The 20,795-nt window shown below is 38.9% G+C and overlaps 3 protein-coding genes across 11 annotated transcripts; 2 read left to right on the forward strand and 1 right to left on the reverse strand.

The window, feature by feature from the left end:
- Positions 1-136: 136 nt before the first annotated feature.
- si:dkey-197c15.6 (putative nuclease HARBI1) lies at positions 137-2,681 on the forward strand. Its single transcript, XM_063894158.1, has 2 exons — positions 137-937; positions 2,047-2,681. The coding sequence occupies exons 1-2, from the start codon at positions 262-264 to the stop codon at positions 2,472-2,474; spliced, it is 1,104 nt and encodes a 367-aa protein (XP_063750228.1). The 5' UTR covers positions 137-261; the 3' UTR covers positions 2,475-2,681.
- On the reverse strand, positions 2,588-16,185 carry LOC134871383 (receptor-type tyrosine-protein phosphatase H-like). Of its 8 annotated transcripts, XM_063894148.1 has the most exons (24): positions 15,834-16,185; positions 12,591-12,696; positions 11,760-12,032; positions 11,328-11,579; positions 10,826-11,077; positions 10,328-10,582; positions 9,829-10,083; positions 9,330-9,584; positions 8,829-9,080; positions 8,218-8,472; positions 7,717-7,974; positions 7,251-7,502; positions 6,916-7,149; positions 6,115-6,378; positions 5,840-5,933; positions 5,696-5,746; positions 5,404-5,485; positions 5,158-5,248; positions 4,941-5,017; positions 4,614-4,748; positions 4,337-4,459; positions 3,968-4,128; positions 3,529-3,664; positions 2,588-3,047 (listed from the first exon to the last, which is right to left on the reverse strand). In XM_063894148.1, exons 1-24 carry the CDS (start codon positions 15,900-15,902, stop codon positions 2,907-2,909), a joined length of 4,323 nt encoding a protein of 1,440 aa, XP_063750218.1. In that variant the 5' UTR covers positions 15,903-16,185; the 3' UTR covers positions 2,588-2,906. The 8 variants fall into 8 exon arrangements, with proteins under 8 accessions (XP_063750218.1, XP_063750219.1, XP_063750220.1 ...); XM_063894149.1 differs by lacking the exon at positions 10,826-11,077; XM_063894150.1 differs by lacking the exon at positions 9,330-9,584.
- Positions 16,186-18,502: 2,317 nt separating this feature from the next.
- Positions 18,503-20,766, forward strand: zgc:56095 (Ferritin, lower subunit-like). Of its 2 annotated transcripts, none has more exons than XM_063893824.1 (5): positions 18,503-18,669; positions 19,288-19,391; positions 19,580-19,726; positions 19,815-19,940; positions 20,200-20,766. In XM_063893824.1, exons 2-5 carry the CDS (start codon positions 19,290-19,292, stop codon positions 20,347-20,349), a joined length of 525 nt encoding a protein of 174 aa, XP_063749894.1. In that variant the 5' UTR covers positions 18,503-18,669; positions 19,288-19,289; the 3' UTR covers positions 20,350-20,766. The 2 variants fall into 2 exon arrangements, with proteins under 2 accessions (XP_063749894.1, XP_063749895.1); XM_063893825.1 differs by lacking the exon at positions 18,503-18,669 and adding an exon at positions 18,750-19,134.
- The last annotated feature ends 29 nt before the right edge of the window (positions 20,767-20,795 follow it).

The raw sequence follows: 20,795 nt of genomic DNA on the forward strand, positions 1-20,795 counted from the left end.
CATTCTTTCTAACAAAAAGCACACGATAAGCATAACTATTTCCAATTTATTTTTCAATTGGAAAGTCATAGTACTTTCCACTAAAGTGACTTCAGCATGCCTGTCCGCTGGGTGGCGATGAAGAGCAGCTTTGTGGTCTGCCTTAACATGAAAGAAGAAGAACCAGCTTCCATGATACTTGTACCGTACTGTTTCCTTTTTGTCAGCTGCCCTTTTCTCCAGAGTTTCATGTGTATTTAAAAGCAGTACAGTAGTAATCAAATGGCCTTTGCTCTGCCATTGTGGCTCGCGGTCCAGAAGGAGCTCCTCGAGCAGGACCAATCGGATCCGACCTGTTTCGACCAGTTCGACGACGGAGCTTTGTTCCTGGTGTTTCACCTCACCAGACCGTGTATCGCTTTCATCACAGACGCTTTGCGAATCGGCTTAAAGAAAAACGTCTCGGATAAACCAGAGCTGCCCGCGGACGTGATGGCCATGGTGGCTCTTAACTATTACGCGCACGGAGTTTCCTCCCCCCACCTTCTGCACAGGGTCGGACAGAGCCAGACGGATTGGCCCAACATCATCTCCACAGTCTCCGAAGTATTGGCCGGGATGTGCGATGCGTTCATCTCCTTCCCTCTGTTCCACAATGCCAGAATTAGTGTCGCCTCAAGGATTGAGAAATTCTGCGGGATCCCAAACGCGCTGGGCGTCCTGGCTCCAGCGCACTTTAGGATCCGAGCCTCTCCATATGAGAAGGACACTTTCAGGTCCTTCCTCAACACGTTGGGTTACACATCGGTGGTGAGCCAGCTCATATGTGACAGCGACGGCAACATACTGAGTGTGGAGAAGTGTTGTGTTGGCAGCACGTATGAGGAGGACATGTGGGACTCGTCAATCAAAGGGAAGGAGATCGAGGATGGCTTGCATGGCCAGTTTTGGGTTATTGGTAAGACATAAAGAATCAAAAGCTGGATCGATGTGAAACATTAAGCCTACACTACAGTATCTAATCATCCAACTCACACATCACTACTTCATTATCTTATTGTCAATAAAAAAAAATCAAGCAAAACACTACATAATAAACACACATTTAGCTTTTTATCTAACCACATCAAACAAGTCTAGTTTCGGTTTACATGCATGGAGAGAGAGCAAGCACATTTCGTGGCATTTGCAAGTAGTGCTATATACTTCTATTGCAGCTGCAGATGCCACTAACTGAGGCATCTGTTATAGGTAGTAGATGCCACAGATGCCACTACTTCCTGCAGATGGCAGTAATTGAGCCAGGCCCTCCTGCATGCTGACCGAGATGTGTCACTTCCTCATTTTCTACACATTTGTTTGAAATTGGCATTTTAGCATATGAATACTTAAAGGTATGGCCTACATTTGTTCTATAGGTTCCCAGTGACCTTTAAGCACCAACTTCTTATCAGTTTATCCGTTGGTTCAAGTAGATGATTACCCCAGGTTTAAGGAAATTCCCTGCTGGCACAGAGATACTAATGCTCTAATGATTGATAATGTGAAGTGTGATTGTGTATCAAGCGTTCAGCTGTATGTCAAAGTCTCATCAGAGACCAAGATGTATGGTTGAAATCTCTGGAACAAGTTAGAAAGTGGGCCTTAAAGCAAAACAACAAAACAGGTTTCAAACTACAGTTTCAAATGTAATGAATTCAAAACTTCAAGATGACAAAAGATCACATCACATCACAACACTGATACAATGTCACAAGCATTTTGAAACATATCCATGTAATGCTGTCATATTATACAACTACTACTTGATTTCATTTTAGTATGTTTTTTTTACTTATTATATGGTAAGCAGGAACTTTGCACAACCCTTTTAGTGTCAGTTCTGACACACATATCTGCTTCGTCCCATCATCCACTGCTATCTTCTGGTCCAATCACAAGGGTAACCTTAGGGAAGTGCACAGTTTCGCAATTTTTAGCAAGAATTGTACACGGCAAGTATAGTTTGTGACCTCCACAATTCTTGCTACATATTTTTAATTGCATAATGTCCTGTCTCTCGTTTAGGTGGGAAAGGATACAACATAAGCGAACATGTGCTGACTCCTGTGTCAGAACCTGCAAATGACAAAGAGATCCACTTTAACAAGGCCCACACAAAGATCCAAAAGGTCATGCGGAAAACGCTCGGCTCCATGAAGAGGCGTTTCAGGTGTCTGATGCAACTTGGTTTTGCACACGAAGGCACTTTGCACAAAAAGGGAAACATTATCAAGGCATGCTGTGTCCTTCACAACCTCGCTAAGAAGTTCTCCGTCCCTCCCCCGCCTGTAGCTGGTAAAATTGAGCCTCTGCATCCAAGCAGGTGGCGTACAATGCCAGTCGAGGTCAACCCCGAGGCCTTAAAAGCCAGGCAGGAAATCATAGATGATACCTTCTCTAGCATCTTCAGTAGCCAGGACACATCGAATAAAGACACAGAGGAGGATGCATGAGCGGGTGTGTTGTCATCAACATACATAGAGGACAAACACTGGACCCAAAACCCAGCTTTTAATGCAAACTGTTTATAGTTGGTTACTGTTTGACACTAACAGAAAATGTGATATTTGTTAATAAAAAACATTTTATTTCTTCTACAATAGAAAGTCATTCTTTTCCACCAACTTTTCAGTTTCTAAATAAATGCGATGCGAAAACATTCTTCAGTCATCATACTGTTCCCTCATGATAATAATAATGATAATAACAAGAATACACATTAAGCTGATGAGATGAACACAATTGTATAAGTTAAATAAAAGCTCAAGATTACTATGAATTTAATTTAATATAAAGGCTTACATATTTACAGTTTAGCAAAATATAGAATGTAGATTTAGTTATTGCATAAAAGACTGATGATCAGCACAGTCAAGTTGTTTAGTTTAAGTTCTTTGTTGACGAAACTCTCGCAGTGCAGTGGCGTTGGCGTATATCATGTCTTCATTCTCATAGATGTTCTCTTCTGTGTTCTCATGTGGCTTCAGGCAGTCCATGATGCAATGGTGCAAGAACACATACTGAGACTGAAAATAGACAAATCAAATCTATGAGTCATGTGAGAAGCAGAACTTTGTGGTTTAAGTGTTAATTTTCACACTGGACTCAGGGTGATACTTCCTTAAAGCAGTTCAAAAGCCGTACAGTATATGTCTCTAGTAATGTAATCTTTTAGTGTTTGGACTTTGGAATTACACAGAATGTAAATATGCTTTTTAAACACACACCTATGTGCAGTGACAGCTACATTAACACATTATTGTCACTGTGTAATTCTGGTAAACAGTTTTGATCAAATGTCTACGTTAGTACATTAAATGCAGAACTAGAAAAGACAGCTCAGGAAATTCCATGTTTGCAGAAGTTGAAAAGGTAAATCTACATGGAAAATGTAGCTTAAACATGCTATAGAACAGTGCGTGTACAGTTTCACCACCTGTGTCCAAAAATCAAAAGATTATGGCGGGTACCTAAAGAAGTCATAGCTCAGAATTAGGGTTAGTTTACCTCAGTTTGCACCATGTGTGGGCGACTCAGTCTCATCTTGTGCACAAAGGCATTGATGCCCACCGCTCTTTCTTTCTCTAGCTGCTGAAGCAGCACATCCAAGGCCATGATAGTGCCTGTCCTCCCCACTCCAGCACTTAAAGAAAGACACACAGCAAAGGTAAGCAGTGTCCATGTATGATGGTCACCATCATGTAGTCCTACATATATCTTCTCCCTGAGCAACTATTCACTTTAAACTGACATGAAAATATAGCCAGTAAGTTTTAAAAGCTGATATTTTATTTAAAAAGGGGTATGAATAGCTATATCATATGATGTAGTAACTAAAGGGCTCCTGTCTTTAACCTTTGTCTGATTTCTGGTTCCCCTGAATTGTTTTTTAAATAAAACTGCCTAAAGAATAGCATAGGTTACTCTCCAGATGTCAAACTTGTACCTGCAGTGAACCACAGTTGGTGCTCCAGCACCATCGCTGTCTATGTGCCGTCTCATCAGTCCTCTGAACTGGATCAGCACTTCTGCACCCTGAGGGACTCCGTGGTCAGGCCAGGCAGTGAAGTGAAAATGTTTCACTGTACGCTCCTCTGAGTTGTTTGTCTGTGAAGACGATGTGGATAGAGGAACTCAAATACAGTAAATCTGTGTCTTGAAAAATTAAAGTTAAAGTCCTCAAGCATCAAAGCAAATGTGCACAAAACTAAACAAGCTTGTTTGATGAAACATGAAATAGTTATTTGTGACTGAGAAACATATCAATAAGCAGCTTATTAAGTTACATCATGAACATTTAAGAGACGTTTCATACATTTTTCACCCTAAATTCCCTCAATGTCCAGTTGGGCTCCTGCTGCTCAGTCCTAAGGGTTACTATCAGCCCTCCGTGAGACACAGGCTTACTGTCTGCAGGCCAGTACCGTTCACACTTAGTCTAGGAAAAAAACATAATGGAAAAAAGGTTATTGAAGTCGTGGCAATGCGTGTCAACACTTAGCTAATTATTCACAATGGCTCACTGATAACAAGTTTTTACTTCCTCTAAAATCTGTCTTCAAAACTTTTTTCAAATACCCCTTCTGACTTACCCTTCCTCCTTCAGTGCAATTGGTTACCATAACGATGCCCCTCACTCGTTGTTCCCAGATCATCCTCCAGAAATCATTGACTGTTGTGGGCAGAGGACCCTGAGCGGCAATGTACTCTTTGCTGCTGCTGTAACCCTAAAAAGCATTTTTTATTTCATGAAATCCCAGAGAATCAGCATCAATTGCTAAACTTAGACATAATTAATGTTCATACTCAGTTTTCATTGTTTATTAACCATTTACTTGCATATGTAGCAATTTCACTCCAGATAACAAATGATACAAGCTTACCAAATACACCCTTTGACCGTTATTGAGTTTACTTACCGGCATGTAACTGGCGTTGATGTAGTCAGAGTTTCCATTGGAATTGGGAGTAGCTAGTTTCACCCTACACCAGTCATCTAGGCGAGAAAGGAAAAGATGGTTGAACTGCAAAAATGCACCACAACAAAATAGGCATTGCTTCGGATGAGTCAGTGGATCTGGACCATTTCATGAGTCTCTACAGCTCATGATAACCTGGTCCAGAGGACAGGCTTACATGGCTGAACATTATTGAAACGATTCCTCGGTTTGTTCTCGGGTAGAGTGGCTGCATTTTGTGTTTGGTCGGTGCCAACAGGCAGGAGGCTCTGCATGGAGGTTGGCAGATGACATGGCACGTTAAGATAAAGGTCAATAGAAAACAATTAAAACATTAAACTATAAACACATTTTTTGTACGCTCATAAACAAAAATAGGAAGACGGAAGAGGAAGAACAAAACAAAATGTGCTTTTGTATGCACCTCATACTCCTGGCTGAAACCTCTGTTCTCATCCGCGCCCAATTTGTAGAAATGGTCTGGAAACTTTGCAACAGGAATAGCTCTGAGAAAGAAAATATTGGCATTATTTGAATTTATATCACGCGTTAATGATATGTAAGACCATTGACATACATTAATATCAAAGAACATTGATTTTAGTTATAAATGTGGAAACCCTATTATTCTCTGAAATTATACAACACATCATTTATTCGATCAATAGATTGACAGCCTATTAAATAATATAAACATATGATGACATTATACTTACTTAGTCTTTTTATTGGGTTGTCTGGAACCACTAATAAACTGTTTTTTCCGGCTTTGGGACATAAGCAAAGAGGGTGTCTGATTTAGTCAAATTGAGTTCATTTCAGGAAAATAATATAACTACAGTCATTGAGGTGGCACCCACCTGATAATATCCGGTCTTTTTAGAAAAATGAAGACAACCAGACAGACCAAGACAGCAAAAATCATAATCCCAAAGAATGACCCAGCAATTACTCCTATAGATTGTGGAATAAATGCTTTGTAACATCCAGTAGATAGCACAGCAGACATTATAAGCACAGTCATTTAAACCAAGCCGCACAATAATGAGCAAAAGTGAGACAATAATGGTAAACTGTTTCATCACAAAACTCTGAAATGGTATTTTCATAGAGGGATACAGGAATTTTGACTCACCCCTTGGATCAGTAAGACACGTAAAAACTAATGGATCAGAACTTCTTACATCCCCAGACACTGAAGCTATTGACACCTCATATTTTCTGGCAGGTAGGAATCCAGAAATTTCCAGCGACCGTTCCCCATTTTCAAGAATTTCGGGAGACTTCCCGGTCACGTTCACATTCACTGAAGTCCAGACACCATCTGGTTTATTCCAGATGATAGACAAAGAATAGCCTGCTGCCACGTACTCACAGCGAGCTATTAAATTAGGAGGAACTGAGAAAAACAAGTGGAAATATGCTTTTAAAATCAGAAACCACAACACATACCGGTCTAGCTGTTATCAAGTTCGTTGAAGGTTTTTTCATTTATGCCCATGTAAAAGTCATAATGCAAAATAACACATGGAAAGACAATTGACAGAAAATCCTCTTTAAAACCATAATGCTATTTAACTTGTTTAACTAGTGAGTTTAACTACTAACGACAAGTATCGACTAGTGTAACTGGTCATTAATGCTTTCTCAGGGTAAAGATGTGCTGCTTTTCTCTGTCTTACTTATTTGGTATTTACATTTCTTGGGGGATGGTTCATTGGAAATAAGAGGATTAAGTCTCCCATTTGCTGGATAATAATTAATAAATGCATTGTTTTAATACAATAATAAAGCAGCAGCCCATATAATCCATTGTTAAAATGCTGAAAACCTGAACTTTACAATATGGATTTTAAACATGACGTTAGTACTTCACATTATTGTGGGGAACACAGGCACATATTCAATTCATGTGTTAAGACTGATTTGTACTTACTGATTGTCACAGTCTGTTTACATTGCTCAAATTGCGTGTTATTTTTCTCATAGGCAAGGGTCACCTCATAAGTCGCGCCAGGGTAAAGTCCAGAAAATGACACTTTGCTACCTCCAGTACTGCCATTTATGTTGGTTGATTTGTTACTGGCTAATGCACTTGAGAACAAGCCTTTAACCAGTCCTTGGATCGATGAGTTAGTTACATGCCAGGTTTCCTTTGCACAGTCTATGGCTGAAAAGAATGAGAAAATAATTGCAGACATCCAGCACATCATTCTATAACATAATCATACTTTGCAAGAACCAGGACTGTGTTCATTTGATTGCAAATACCTGTTACTGTGAAGCCTTTATAAGCAATGCTGCTAAGTCCAGAGAACATAGTAATGACTGTGAATTGATACTCTGTTCCAGGCTGGAGAGATTTGATTGGAAGGGACACATTATCCATGGAACCATTTTGAAGGATTTTTTCCCCGTTAATTTCAAGCAAGTATTCCCAGTCAATTTTCATTCTCTGCCACATCAGGGTTATGTTTGTCACAGAGCGTTCAGACACTTCGACATTACCCACGGGTGAGGGAACTGAAAACAAACAAAACATGTATCAGTTATGTTGAGGGTTAAATTACTCTCATTTTGTTTCAACACAGTCACAACTTCAACATTTCCAGGAGCTATAAGAGCAAAAGAGATGCAGAAGTGACAGCATATTACACGTCATTTTGTGTTAATATTGTTGATGGTCATCCGTGTCGTGCTTCCTGTTGTAGGCCTATATCAGGGAGGATGTTCTTACCAGTGTGAGAAGTGTAATTGACTCCAGTGCTTTTGACATTTTCAAATACAGTGACGAGATTGAAATTGTATTTAGTCCCACTTGCGAGGTCTGAGATTGCATATTTCACTTTGTCAAGTCCCTCAGATGCAGAGACATTTATCATGCTCTCATTAAATACAAGTGTATAATTGAGGATTGCATCCACTTTCTGCCACTGCAGAGTTATACTGGTCTCATTTTGTCCAACTGATTTGAACTGTTCTGTGTTACGGGGAGCTAGGACATAAGAAACACCATTAGGATTGGTCACAGCATTTCATTTTAACAAAACGGCAGGAAATCCAGGATAAAATATTGTGTTATGTGTAGTTCTTCCCCCCAGATAAATAAGTTACATTTAATGTCAGTGTTTTATCAAGGAAAATGAAGCATATGAAGCGAGGTACACCACTATAACGGAGGAACTTTACATTACATATCATTGCAGAGCTTTGCCTATATCATAGAGAAACATCTCACCTGTGACTGCAGTGTAGTTGACTCCAGTGCTATTGACATTTTCAAATACGGTGAAGAGACGCAATTCATATTTAGTCCCACTTGTGAGTTGTGAGATTGTGTGTGTCAATTGAGGTTGCTCTGATGCAGCGATTAATATCTCTGTTTCATTAAGCACTAGCGTATACTCAAAGATCTTATTCAAGTTGTTCCACTGCAGAGTTATACTGGTCTCATTTTGTCCAACTGATTTGAACTCTTCTGTGTTACGAGGAGCTATGATGTAAAGAAAGACAGTAAGGAACTACAGCACAAATCAATTCAATGAATGGTGTGTAGGTTTTTTCCTTCTGCATTTTATCCAGCAACAGTCAAATATATTAACAACACCCCAGTTGCAGAGTAACATTGAAGTCCACACTTTTACAGACAGAAAACATCTTGACAGGATATCCTGTATCAAATCTTGTATTTGGTGTAGTTCTTCTCCTCAAATAGAAATAACAAGTTGCATTCAATTACAATATTTTATCAATAAAAGTTAAATATGTAAAGTGAGCAACACCCCCAGTTAATGAGACACTTTATATTACATAGTATAATTGCCTGTATCAGAGTTCAAAACATCTTACCTGTGACTGCAGTGAGGTCTACTCCAGTGCTTCTGACACCTTCAAACACAGTGAAGAGCTGGAAGTTGTATTTAGTTCCACTTGTGAGTCCTGGGATTGTATATTGCACAGAATCAGCTGATGCAGTGACATGAATCTCCTTTCCATTGAACTCAAGTGTGTAGTTGAGGATTGCGTCCACTTTATCCCACCGCAGAGTTATACTGGTCTCATTTTGTGTAACTGTTCTGAAACCTCCTGCACTACGGGGAGCTGGGAAGTAAAGAAATATGATGAAGGAACAATCACAAAATTACATGACAGGATACTACAAATTACAGGATATCCTTAATAAAATCTTGTATTTGGTGTAGTTATTTTCCTCAAATAAATAACAAGTTGCATTACATTCCAGTATTTTATCAATAAAAGTCAAATGTGTAAAGTGAGAAACACCCCCAGTTAATGAGAGACTTTATATTACATATTATAATTGCCTGTATCAGAGTTCAAACATCTTACCTGTGACTGCAGTGAGGTCTACTCCAGTGCTTCTGACACCTTCAAAAACAGTGAAGAGCTGGAAGTTGTATTTAGTTCCACTTGTGAGTCCTGGGATTGTATGTTGCACTTTAGGATCAGCTGATGCAGTGACATTAATCTCCGTTCCATTGAACCCAAGTGCGTAGTTGAGGATTGAATCCACTTTATCCCACTGCAGAGTTATACTGGTCTCATTTTGTGTAACGTTTTTGAAACCTCCTGCTCTACGGGGAGCTGGGAAGTAAAGAAATATGATGAAGGAACAGTCACAAAATTACACCACAGTATAAAGACAGCATATCCTTAATAAAATCTTGTATTTGGTATAGTTATTTTCCTCAAATAAATAACAAGTTGCATTCAGCTCAAGTATTTTATTAATAAAAGTCAAGGATGTAAAGTGAGCAACACCCCCAGTTAATGAGACACTTTATATTACATAGTATAATTGCCTGTATCAGAGTTCAAAACATCTTACCTGTGACTGCAGTGAGGTCTACTCCAGTGCTTCTGACACCTTCAAAGACAGTGAAGAGCTGGAAGTTGTATTTAGTTCCACTTGTGAGTCCTGGGATTGTATACTGCACTTCAGGATCAGCTGATGCAGTGACATGAATCTCCTTTCCATTGAACTCAAGTGTGTAGTTGAGGATTGCGTCCACTTTATCCCACCGCAGAGTTATACTGTTCTCATTTTGTGTAACTGTTCTGAAACCTCCTGCTCTACGGGGAGCTGGGAAGTAAAGAAATATGATGAAGGAACAGTGACAAAATTACACCACAGGATAAAGACAGCATATCCTTAATAAAATCTTGTATTTGGTGTAGTTATTTTCCTCAATCAAATAACAAGTTGCATTCAGCTCAAGTATTTTATTAATAAAAGTCAAATGTGTAAAGTGAGAAACACCCCCAGTTAATGAGAGACTTGATATTACATATTATAATTGCCTGTATCAGAGTTCAAAACATTTCACCTGTGACTGCAGTGAGGTCTACTTCAGTGCTTCTGACACCTTCAAACACAGTGAAGAGCTGGAAGTTGTATTTAGTTCCACTTGTGAGTCCTGGGATTGTATGTTGCACTTCAGAATCAGCTGATGCAGTGACATGAATCTCCTTTCCATTGAACCCAAGTGTGTAGTTGAGGATTGCGTCCACTTTATCCCACCGCAGAGTTATACTGGTCTCATTTTGTGTAACTGTTCTGAAACCTCCTGCACTACGGGGAGCTGGGAAGTAAAGAAATATGATGAAGGAACAATCACAAAATTACACCACAGGATAAAGACAGAATATCCTTAATAAAATCTTGTATTTGGTGTAGTTATTTTCCTCAATCAAATAACAAGTTGCATTCAGCTCAAGTATTTTATTAATAAAAGTCAAGGATGTAAAGTGAGCAACACCCCCAGTTAATGAGAGACTTTATATTACATATTATAATTGCCTGTATCAGAGTTCAAACATCTTACCTGTGACTGCAGTGAGGTCTACTCCAGTGCTTCTGACACCTTCAAACACAGTGAAGAGCTGGAAGTTGTATTTAGTTCCACTTGTGAGTCCTGGGATTGTATGTTGCACAGGATCAGCTGATGCAGTGACATTAATCTCCGTTCCATTGAACCCAAGTGCGTAGTTGAGGATTGAATCCACTTTATCCCACTGCAGAGTTATACTGGTCTCATTTTGTGTAACTGTTCTGAAACGTCCTGCTCTACGGGGAGCTGGGAAGTAAAGAAATATGATGAAGGAACAATCACAAAATTACATGACAGGATACTACAAATTACAGGATATCCTTAATAAAATCTTGTATTTGGTGTAGTTATTTTCCTCAAATAAATAACAAGTTGCATTACATTCCAGTATTTTATCAATAAAAGTCAAATGTGTAAAGTGAGAAACAACCCCCAGTTAATGAGAGACTTTATATTACATATTATAATTGCCTGTATCAGAGTTCAAACATCTTACCTGTGACTGCAGTGAGGTTTACTCCAGTGCTTCTGACACCTTCAAACACAGTGAAGAGCTGGAAGTTGTATTTAGTTCCACTTGTGAGTCCTGGGATTGTATATTGCACAGGATCAGCTGATGCAGTGACATGAATCTCCTTTTCATTGAACCCAAGTGCGTAGTTGTGGATTGAATCCACTTTATCCCACCGCAGAGTTATACTGGTCTCATTTTGTGTAACTGTTCTGAAACCTTCTGCATTAGGGGGAGCTGGGAAGTAAAGACAATACTTGTTAATATAAGTATATATATTGTCCTGTTTCTAGATGTTCCTCTGCTGCTGAATAGAAAAGTGCATGAAAATGATAATAACATTTACATAAATACAGCAATTCATCTTAAATGTACATTTCATAAGGAATTCCTGATTCCAAATGTAAAATTGCTAACCAGTGACAGCTTCAAAACTGCATCCAGAGCTGTTGACTCCATTATACAAAGTGATGAGAGTGAAACTGTATTTTGTCGCACTCTCCAGAGAAGTAACCTGATATGTTACTGATGTCCCTTCTACAGTTGCATTGATCAATTTCTCCTTGGGATTGGTTCCGGTGTCATATTGAAGGAAGTATGTTGAGATGTTGGTATAAACCTTTTCCCACATGAGAGTAATACTGGTCTCATTTTGTGACGTCACATTCACTTTTTGAACATTTGGAGGAGCTAAGAAAACAAAGAGTTGACAGATTAATTAAAGAGTGTGAGGGAAAAAATGACATTTTAATTGGCCTTTATATAAAACAAGCACCATAATACAACCATTCTCCCTCTGGCTGACAGAGAACTCTCTGCTCCATAGCCTCTCTTTGTTAACTGGATCATAACATTCACACTTTACATTTTACATTGATATTTAATTTAATATTCCATTCATTGCACTATTATGTATATAATATATTGGTTTATATTTTGTGAACTTCAATAGTATTTATTTGTCTGACAGTTTATAGATTATGTATCTCCATAGTCAACTGCATATACAGTATATACTTTTTCTAATGCCAGTTCATTTTATTTCTTATTTGAGATGTTTATACTTTTGAATAGTTTATTTCTTCTTTTTAAATTCTATTGATGTGCAATGCGTTGTACTGTTGTCTGCTGCTGCAAAACAAACATTTCCTAGTTTGGGATTAATAAAGTACTTCTTATCTAATCTTTATCGTAAAAGGAAATACAGACGTCACCAACCAGAAATAAAGGGCAGCGGCTCAAACTTACGAGTCTTTGTTGCTGCAAGGGTTGTCAATAGAGTGATTGTAGGTGTGCGTGGCGACGTTGCTGTCATCATTTTGTCTGATGCTGCTGTGGTCGTCCCAGTGACGCCCTAAAAACAAAAATGAATCGTTTGAAAACAGTAAGAATAGACTAACTGCAAAAAACTATAATTCCATACAGTCAAACATTTACAGAAGTGTTTCAATGAAGCTCAGCGCAAATTCTTTGAGTAAAACTGGATGTACATTCACTCACTCAGCAGCTGCATATAATCAGCTCTTAATGGGCGTTCTCTTTAACCAATTACACTTCACCTTAATCTCCAGCAGACAATCATTGTGCTGCAGTCAAGCTTTAAAATCATTCTCCTCTCTCCTGAAGTCAGCTGTGATTTCAGGTGGGTTGCTGCGACCCGTCTCCACCCCATCCACCTCCAACCCATCCACCTCCATTCATCATATCCAGCGCCCAGGAAAGCTAACTCAAACACCTCATCACAACTCCTCTTCTTCCCATCTACTCATCAAATCCAAATGTTCAGCATCACCACAAGGTCTAGACCCCGGGGGGGGGTTTCGTATATGCTCAAGGCTGCATTTCCCACTTCAGATATACGATATCAGGATTGGGGTCTAATCACCAAAGACTATGACATTTCTATCACATGGCGTACAGTGGGGCAAAAAAGTATTTAGTCAGCCATCAATTGTGCAAGTTCTCCCATTTAAAAAGATCAGAGATGCCTGTAATTTTTATCATAGGTACACTTCAACTATGAGAGACAAAATGAGAAAAAAAAAATCAAGAAAATCACATTGTAGGATTTTTAATGAATTAATTGGTAAATTCCTCAGTAAAATAAGTATTTGGTCACCTACAAACAAGCAAGATTTCTGGCTCTCACAGAACTGTAACTTCTTCTTTAAGAGGCTCCTCTGTCCTCCACTCGTTACCTGTATTAATGGCACCTTTTTGAACTCGTTATCAGTATAAAAGACACCTGTCCACAACCTCAAACAGTCATACTCCAAACTCCACTATGGCCAAGACCAAAGAGCTGTCAAATGAGACCAGAGACAAAATTGTAGACCTGCACCAGGCTGGGAAAACTGAATCTGCAATAGGTAAGCAGCTTGGTGTGAAGAAATCAACTGTGGGAGCAATTATTAGTAAAATGGAAGACATACAAGACCACTGCTAATCTCCCTCGATCTGGGGCTCCACGCAAGATCTCACCCCGTGGGGTCAAAATGATCACAAGAACGGTGAGCAAAAATCCCAGAACCACACGGGGGGACCTAGTGAATGACCTGCAGAGAGCTGGGACCAAAGTAACAGAGGCTACCATCAGTAACACACTACGCCGCCAGGGACTTAAATCCTGCAGTTCCAGACGTGTCCCCCTGGTAAGCCAGTACATGTCCAGGCCCGTCTGAAGTTTGCTAGAGGGCATTTGGATGATCCAGAAGAGGATTAGGAGAATGTCATATGGTCAGATGAAACCAAAATAGAACTTTTTGGTAAAAACTGAACTCGTCGTGTTTGGAGGAGAAAGAATGCAGAGTTGCATCCAAAGAACACCATACCTACTGTGAACATGGGGGTGGAAACATCATGCTTTGGAGCTGTTTTTCTGCAAAGGGACCAGGACGACTGATCCGTGTAAAGGAAAGAATGAATGAGGCCATGTATTGTGAGATTTTGAGTGAAAACCTCCTTCCATCAGCAAGGGCACTGAAGATGAAGCGTGGCTGGGTCTTTCAGCATGACAATGATCCCAAACACACCGCCAGGGCAACGAAGGAGTGGCTTCGTAAGAAGCATTTCAAGGTCCTGGAGTGGCCTAGCCAGTCTCCAGATCTCAACCCCATAGAAAATCTTTGGAGGGAGTTGAAAATCCGTGTTGCCCAGCGACAGCCCCAAAACATCACTGCTTTAGAGGAGATCTGCATGGAGGAATGGGCCAAAATACCAGCAACAGTGTGTGAAAACCTTGTGAAGACTTACAGAAAACGTTTGACCTCTGTCATTGCCAACAAAGGGTATATAACAAAGTATTGAGATGAACTTTTGTTATTGACCAAATACTTATTTTCCACAATAATTTGAAAATAAATTCATTAAAAATCCTACAATTTGATTTTCTGTTATATTTTTTCTCATTTTGTCTCTCATAGTTGAGGTATACCTATGATACAAATTACAGGCCTCTCTCATCTTTTTAAATGGGAGAACTTGCACAATTGGTGGCTGACTAAATACTTTTTTGCCCCACTGTATGTGTCAATAAATCTTCTTTAAGCAAACATGAAGTCTCTTCTGATTGAGCTGACTATTGACTCATAGCAGAGAGAACTCTAATGCAATCTCTGAGTATCCCAAAGCAATTACATTTCTGCTGTTATAATCAACATTTTAATGTAACACGAACAATTGTGAACGGCAATGGAAAGAAGGTTAAAAAAATACGCCTTGGAGACGTTCCACTTTTTGTCAACAATCTTCCCTTCATCACGTACATAACATAACATAACATAACATTAAACTTATTACATTTATATGTTATTCAGGGAATTTGACGAAACATTTAAGATCTTCAAATGAAATTATGGCCGGAAAATTGTTGTAGCATTTGACTCAACCACAAATATATGCTAAACTATGGGAAATGATTCATTTGACTGCAAATTATCCAACCGCTGCATGGTAAAAATAAGAATAACATCCTGTTCTCGAGGTGTATACATTTGTACACAGAAGTTGCTTCAAATATCTTCCATGATCTACATTCTCTACAGAATTAGAACATTCAAAATTCGAAGTATTCTAAAAGGTACAGAAAATAATACAAGACATTATCAAGTTACATTACTTTATATAAATATATAATAAATAAGATAGAAAAACGTTGAGGTACAGCTTGTTTTATGTTTTACTTTAAGTTACGTTTTTTTTTTCTCGAAGGAAGTCAGTAAGAACAGATTACTGCAGTCAAGAAAAAATTGACTCATATTTCACCATCTACAAAAGAAACCATTCTTACGTTGAGCAACTCTTTTTTCTGTACATACAGATATTTCCAACTATAGGTGTCACGGTCTAAACGTTATGGTTATGATTCATATCATGCATTAAACCAGTGCCGTGGTTTTGAACCTTTTCCTTTTTGAGGGTAACTATTCTTTGAAATAGGTGAAACATGTGATCACTGTCAGAACAGAAACTTTTTTTTAAAAATGCACTTACCCAAAGCAGACTCAGGAAGACACACAGCAGAAAGAAGTCATCGATGATCTTGAAAGATAAAGGCTTCATCGTAATCACGGTTTATCAAGCTACACACATGCTATGAACCTGTAAAAGTCCTTTGTTTTCCCTAAACCAAGTTTCTATTTTCAGTACTGCCACGGGTGTGTTGACAAAAGCAACACTTGAGGTTGCCGTAGGTTTCTTCGTTGCTTGGCTGATGCAGTCCAATATTAACTTTATCCCAGTGGTGTTGACTTTTAATTCTTAACCATGTCCTCCTTCTCTAACCTCTGATCCCCTCTCATATTGGTGAGAGACAAGTAAATAGCTGCTTCTCCTTTTTTTGACCATGTACAACCACAGAGACCTTTGCCCCGCCTGCTACTTCCTTATTAACGGTCATAATGTGCTTCTTGTCAAAGGTATGTCAATCAAGTAAATTTGCCCGTTTTACAAGGCATATCTATTATCGGTAATTGCTTTACATCTACTGTTTTTTCACCAGCTTCATGTCTGTGAGAGCCTGTGTATTTGTATGATGTGTAAATAAAAATGGATAAATGTTTTATAAACACAGGCCAAGCTTTCAAAAGTGGTGCTCAAGATAAATTATATTTGAATTGTTTTCTAACTTTTCTAGAGGATTATTTTAATGATTTCTAATAAGGAGTTAAATAACTGTGTTGTCTCTTCAGTTGGGCTGGTTTCACAGAGAAGCAGGTTTTCTTTTGGTTTCTGTCTCGGCAGGCAGTCATATTTATAGCTTCCGTGTGGTTGAGATCTATAAGGAACTAAAAGCAGAAAACATCTCCAACTAACTTTTAACAGAAAGTGAAGTCGTGACCGTTTTTATGGTCCCATTTTATCGTTCAGAGCACAATTTAAGTGCTGGTTTATCAGAGAAAATGTTGTCCAACGTTTTCATTGGGGAAACATAAGGAGGAAATGACCTTTATAAATGATATAACATATATATTTTTACAACATAATCGCTCTCTCATACACAATAAATAGAACTTCCGTGTAAGATATTGAGCATAACCATTGACATTGACCACGACTGTATGATGTTGTGTCCTTGGACAAGAGACTTCACCCGAAATTGCTCCTGTGGGTATTGTCCACAGTATTGATGTGTTACATGTCTAATATGTGTAATATGTATTGTAAAGCACTTTGAGCACCTGGAAAGGCGCTATATATATATATATATATATATATATATATATATATTTAAATGCAATGATTTATAACCAGTTCTTGTAATGAAAAGCATTTGAATTCAACAAGCAAAGTTACTGTAGCCTATTTCATATATGGCCCATCTGCAGTCTAAAGTAACTAATATATAAAATGATGTATACATGATGCTCCTGTTTTGTAAGTCTTATTCCATGCAGACATCAAATTCAGTAGTAACTTGAAGTAAGATTTCATCTCAAGTCTATCAAAGTCTGAATCAGGCTGAAAGGATATGAGGTCATACTGTGCACCATGTGTATCTGTACACAACTAGAAATATTCCTGTACATGTATTCTTCTTATCCTCTACACCAGGGGTGTCCAAACTTTTTCCCCTGAGGGCCACATACAGAAAGAGATACAAAGGGCTGGGCCCCTCATTAGAGGTGAGGTATATCGCCTCATAATTGAAGTTATGAGTTAGCAAAATCAATCAAATATAGGTCAATTATTCTTGACCTATATTTGATTATGCTTTAAGAAACATAACAGCTCTCCGTAGGGTTCCCTTTATTTTGTCGACGGCAGCTCATTCCTTAAAACAGAAGCCTCAGATCGCTCATAATCAGAGGAAATACGACGGGTTTACTTCAAACTAGTTATGCAAATAAGTTATTGGGCTTTTTTTTTTATCAACTATGATTAGTTTGAAAGATTTTTAGGGATGCAGCGATTGAAAAAATGTCGGCCGATGCCGATGTTAAGAATAACAATTTTACCGATGCCGATGTTTTACTATTTAAACTGTAATAGTAGCATAAGGCAGCCTGTACACCCTTTAAGAGAGAGAGTGGGGGATACGTGTGTGCATGTGTAAGAGCGAGAGAGAGGTTGGGCGAGCCGTAGTAAGTTTCTGGAAGTTAACGTGTGTAGCAGCAAGTGTAACAAAGTCACAAATATAAACGACGGCCTTCCAACACTGAATGATGGATTTAATTTACCGATCCTGTAGACCCCCACTACACGGGCCGGAAGTCCTGCAGCATGCGCAGCGTGCAGCAGCAGCTCCTCGCTTAGGAGAGGAGACGCCCCCCCCCCCCCCGTCTCACCGATATATCGGTGCATCTCGTTTTCAACTTTGAAAATTGGTGTTATTAACACATGAATACTACTGTGTAATATATATATATGTTTTACATGTTAGGAAGTATAATATAAGAAAAGCACAAGTTTCAGTGAAATCAGTGCTTTTTCTCTGGGACTGGGGTTGAGAACCTAACAGTTTCAGTTCCCTTGTGAGTGGCACACCCTCCGGATTGATTGCAGCATGATCCCCATGCAGTCATTTGTTTTTTGTTCATGTCACGTTATAAGAAATGTGTCATTGTAATGAATCAGCAGTATATGGTCACTCTTATTCAAAACATTACCGTTGTGTTTAGGTTTGGGTAGACATGCAACCTATGGACTGACAGACTGTTTCTGATGTAATGTGTCCAAAACACAGGAGAGGGCAGTAGAGATGCACAGATACATGCACATTAAAGCCCTAACAAGCTAACGTTAGCCCGGGGAGGGTTTCTTATTTTGTAAACAAGATAAAGCCAGCAACAGTACTGGGGAAGTGGGGTAGCGTTTCTGTTGCTAACAGGTGAGTGACCAAAAGCAAATGTAACTAACAGTCTGTGCTAACTGTCGTACTTTGTCGTTTATGTCAACTAATGTTGAAGCTAATTAATTGCTAACAGCTTGTAACCTCAGCTAACTGTCAGTAATAAACGTGAAGATAGCGTCAGTCACTATTTCATGTTTATTGAATTCGGGGCATTTGAGGCAAGGCTTATGTCTTTGCTTAATCTAACTGTATAGCTATTCATTTCTCAGTGAACATAATGTTCTAGAGTTAGCGTTAGCTTGTTGACTAAAGGCACATCCCACCTGAACTCAATTCAGTTCATAAACACATGACGACAGCGTGGCTGATATTTTACTGAAGCCGTTAAACACCGGGTGCATTAAAGCTGACACACACAGACGCACAGTCCTATATTAGCTCACTTCACAGGGAGAGTGAACAAACGCATTTGGTAGCCAAGTTAGCTGGAAGAGCGCATAGGTAAGATATATCTGTTTGTCCTCTGCACTGCTCTGTGCTACAACACGACAGACACGTTTATCCGTCTGAAGTTTAGCAGTGGTTTTATTCAAACTGGAGTTGGTTCACCTATGTACCAGTCACATTGATTGCAATATTGTTTTTGTTTTGCAGAAATGCAGTCTGTGGTAAAACAAAACCTCCATGCTGAGACCGAAGGAGACATCAACAAACTCATCAACCTGAAGCTCAATGCATCCTATGCCTACCTTTCTCTGGTAAGATTTCTTTAAGAGTATTGTTAATGCACAGCAATATGTCACCAGTCCATATGACTTGTGACATTTGTCATGCTTTGCATTTAAGGCCTGTGTTTGCACAGAAATAAACAATAGAAATGGCCCTTTTTGAAAGTTTGGAACTGCACTGATATTGTAAAATGCTTTATTTCTCTCATCTCTTGTAGGGGATGTATTTTGACAGGGATGATGTTGCCCTGCCTAAATTCTCCACGTTTTTCCTGGAGCGCTCCATAAAAGAGAGGGATCAGGCTGAGAAGCTGCTGGAATATCAGAACATGAGAGGCGGCCGGATTTTGCTTCAGACTATTGCTGTAAGTCCAGTTTTTGTGGTGTCATTTTCAAGCCTCTATTGTTAAAATTGAAACATATATTTATCCAAGTATCAACTTTCTATTTTAGAAACCAAGCAGAGAGGATTGGAGAGGGGGTCTGGATGCAATGTCCTTTTCCCTGGACTACCAGAAGGTTCTCAACACTTGTGTCCTTGATGTGCACCGCAGAGCTGGCTCCCATACTGACCCTCATGTAAGTGGCACTGTTGGATGGATACAACTGCTACTTGTTCTTAGGCGATTGTCAAGCTTTCAGATAGTAAATTATGAAAAAAAAGCTAGTGTTGATCATTATCTTTGCACAAATTGAACATTATGCAAAATCAGTTTTTTTAGGTTTGTTTATTTTCTTAAATATTAACGTTTTCCTTGTTTTATTATTCCCCTTGTGACCCCCTTGTATAGTATGTTTAGCGTCTTACTCACTTTTTCCTGGTTTCCTTCTTTTGTAGCTGTGTGACTTCCTCGAATCGCACTTCCTCCCAGACAGCCACGACACCATCAAGAAGCTGGGCGATTACATTGGCAGTCTGACCCGCATCACTGCATCTGAGACACACGGTGCAATGGGAGAATACCTCTTTGATAAACACACACTGTAAAGGTCAAACCATTCAGTGAAGTATGCTTGTCATTTTAAATGATCCATAGTGTCAAGAGAGCAGAAGTCTCTCAACAGTGCATTTTTCTCCGTTAAGAAAACTTCAATATTTTCAGATTAGCAAAAATGTAATTCTTGTACAAATGGCACAAGATAAGATCAAAGCTAAAAAACAGAAATACCTCATTTTGTCATGAAAACCACACCTGAAAAATGTTCTCAATAATATGGTGCTAAAACTGATATTTTTCTCCAGCTGTTAAAAATACTCAATCCTTTTAGATTCATTTATATCATGTGTCATGCATTCCAGTGTCAGAGGTTTATCCTTCACAATATTTCCATACTATGTTGAACTAATTAGAAAGTGTTTGGAAAAAATCATTGAACCGTTGAATAAAGCCAGATTATGATGACACATCATTGTTGTTGGTGCTTTTTACAACC

Source organism: Eleginops maclovinus, chromosome 10 (assembly GCF_036324505.1).
Source record: "Eleginops maclovinus isolate JMC-PN-2008 ecotype Puerto Natales chromosome 10, JC_Emac_rtc_rv5, whole genome shotgun sequence".
Classification (NCBI taxonomy): Eukaryota; Metazoa; Chordata; class Actinopteri; order Perciformes; family Eleginopidae; genus Eleginops; species Eleginops maclovinus.

Bases quoted from the DNA above. Each gene is read 5' to 3' on its own strand.
- si:dkey-197c15.6 (XM_063894158.1), top strand. From the start codon at position 262: ATGGCCTTTGCTCTGCCATTGTGGCTCGCGGTCCAGAAGGAGCTCCTC. The intron at 938-2,046 runs GTAAGACATAAA...TCTCTCGTTTAG, and splicing joins TGGCCAGTTTTGGGTTATTG to GTGGGAAAGGATACAACATA.
- LOC134871383 (XM_063894148.1), bottom strand. From the start codon at position 15,902: ATGAAGCCTTTATCTTTCAAGATCATCGATGACTTCTTTCTGCTGTGT. The intron at 5,486-5,695 runs GTAAGTATAATG...TTTCTTTCTCAG, and splicing joins CAACCCAATAAAAAGACTAA to AGCTATTCCTGTTGCAAAGT. The intron at 5,249-5,403 runs GTGCATACAAAA...ACCTCCATGCAG, and splicing joins GTTTCAGCCAGGAGTATGAG to AGCCTCCTGCCTGTTGGCAC.
- zgc:56095 (XM_063893824.1), top strand. From the start codon at position 19,290: ATGCAGTCTGTGGTAAAACAAAACCTCCATGCTGAGACCGAAGGAGAC. The intron at 19,392-19,579 runs GTAAGATTTCTT...CATCTCTTGTAG, and splicing joins CCTATGCCTACCTTTCTCTG to GGGATGTATTTTGACAGGGA. The intron at 19,941-20,199 runs GTAAGTGGCACT...CTTCTTTTGTAG, and splicing joins GCTCCCATACTGACCCTCAT to CTGTGTGACTTCCTCGAATC.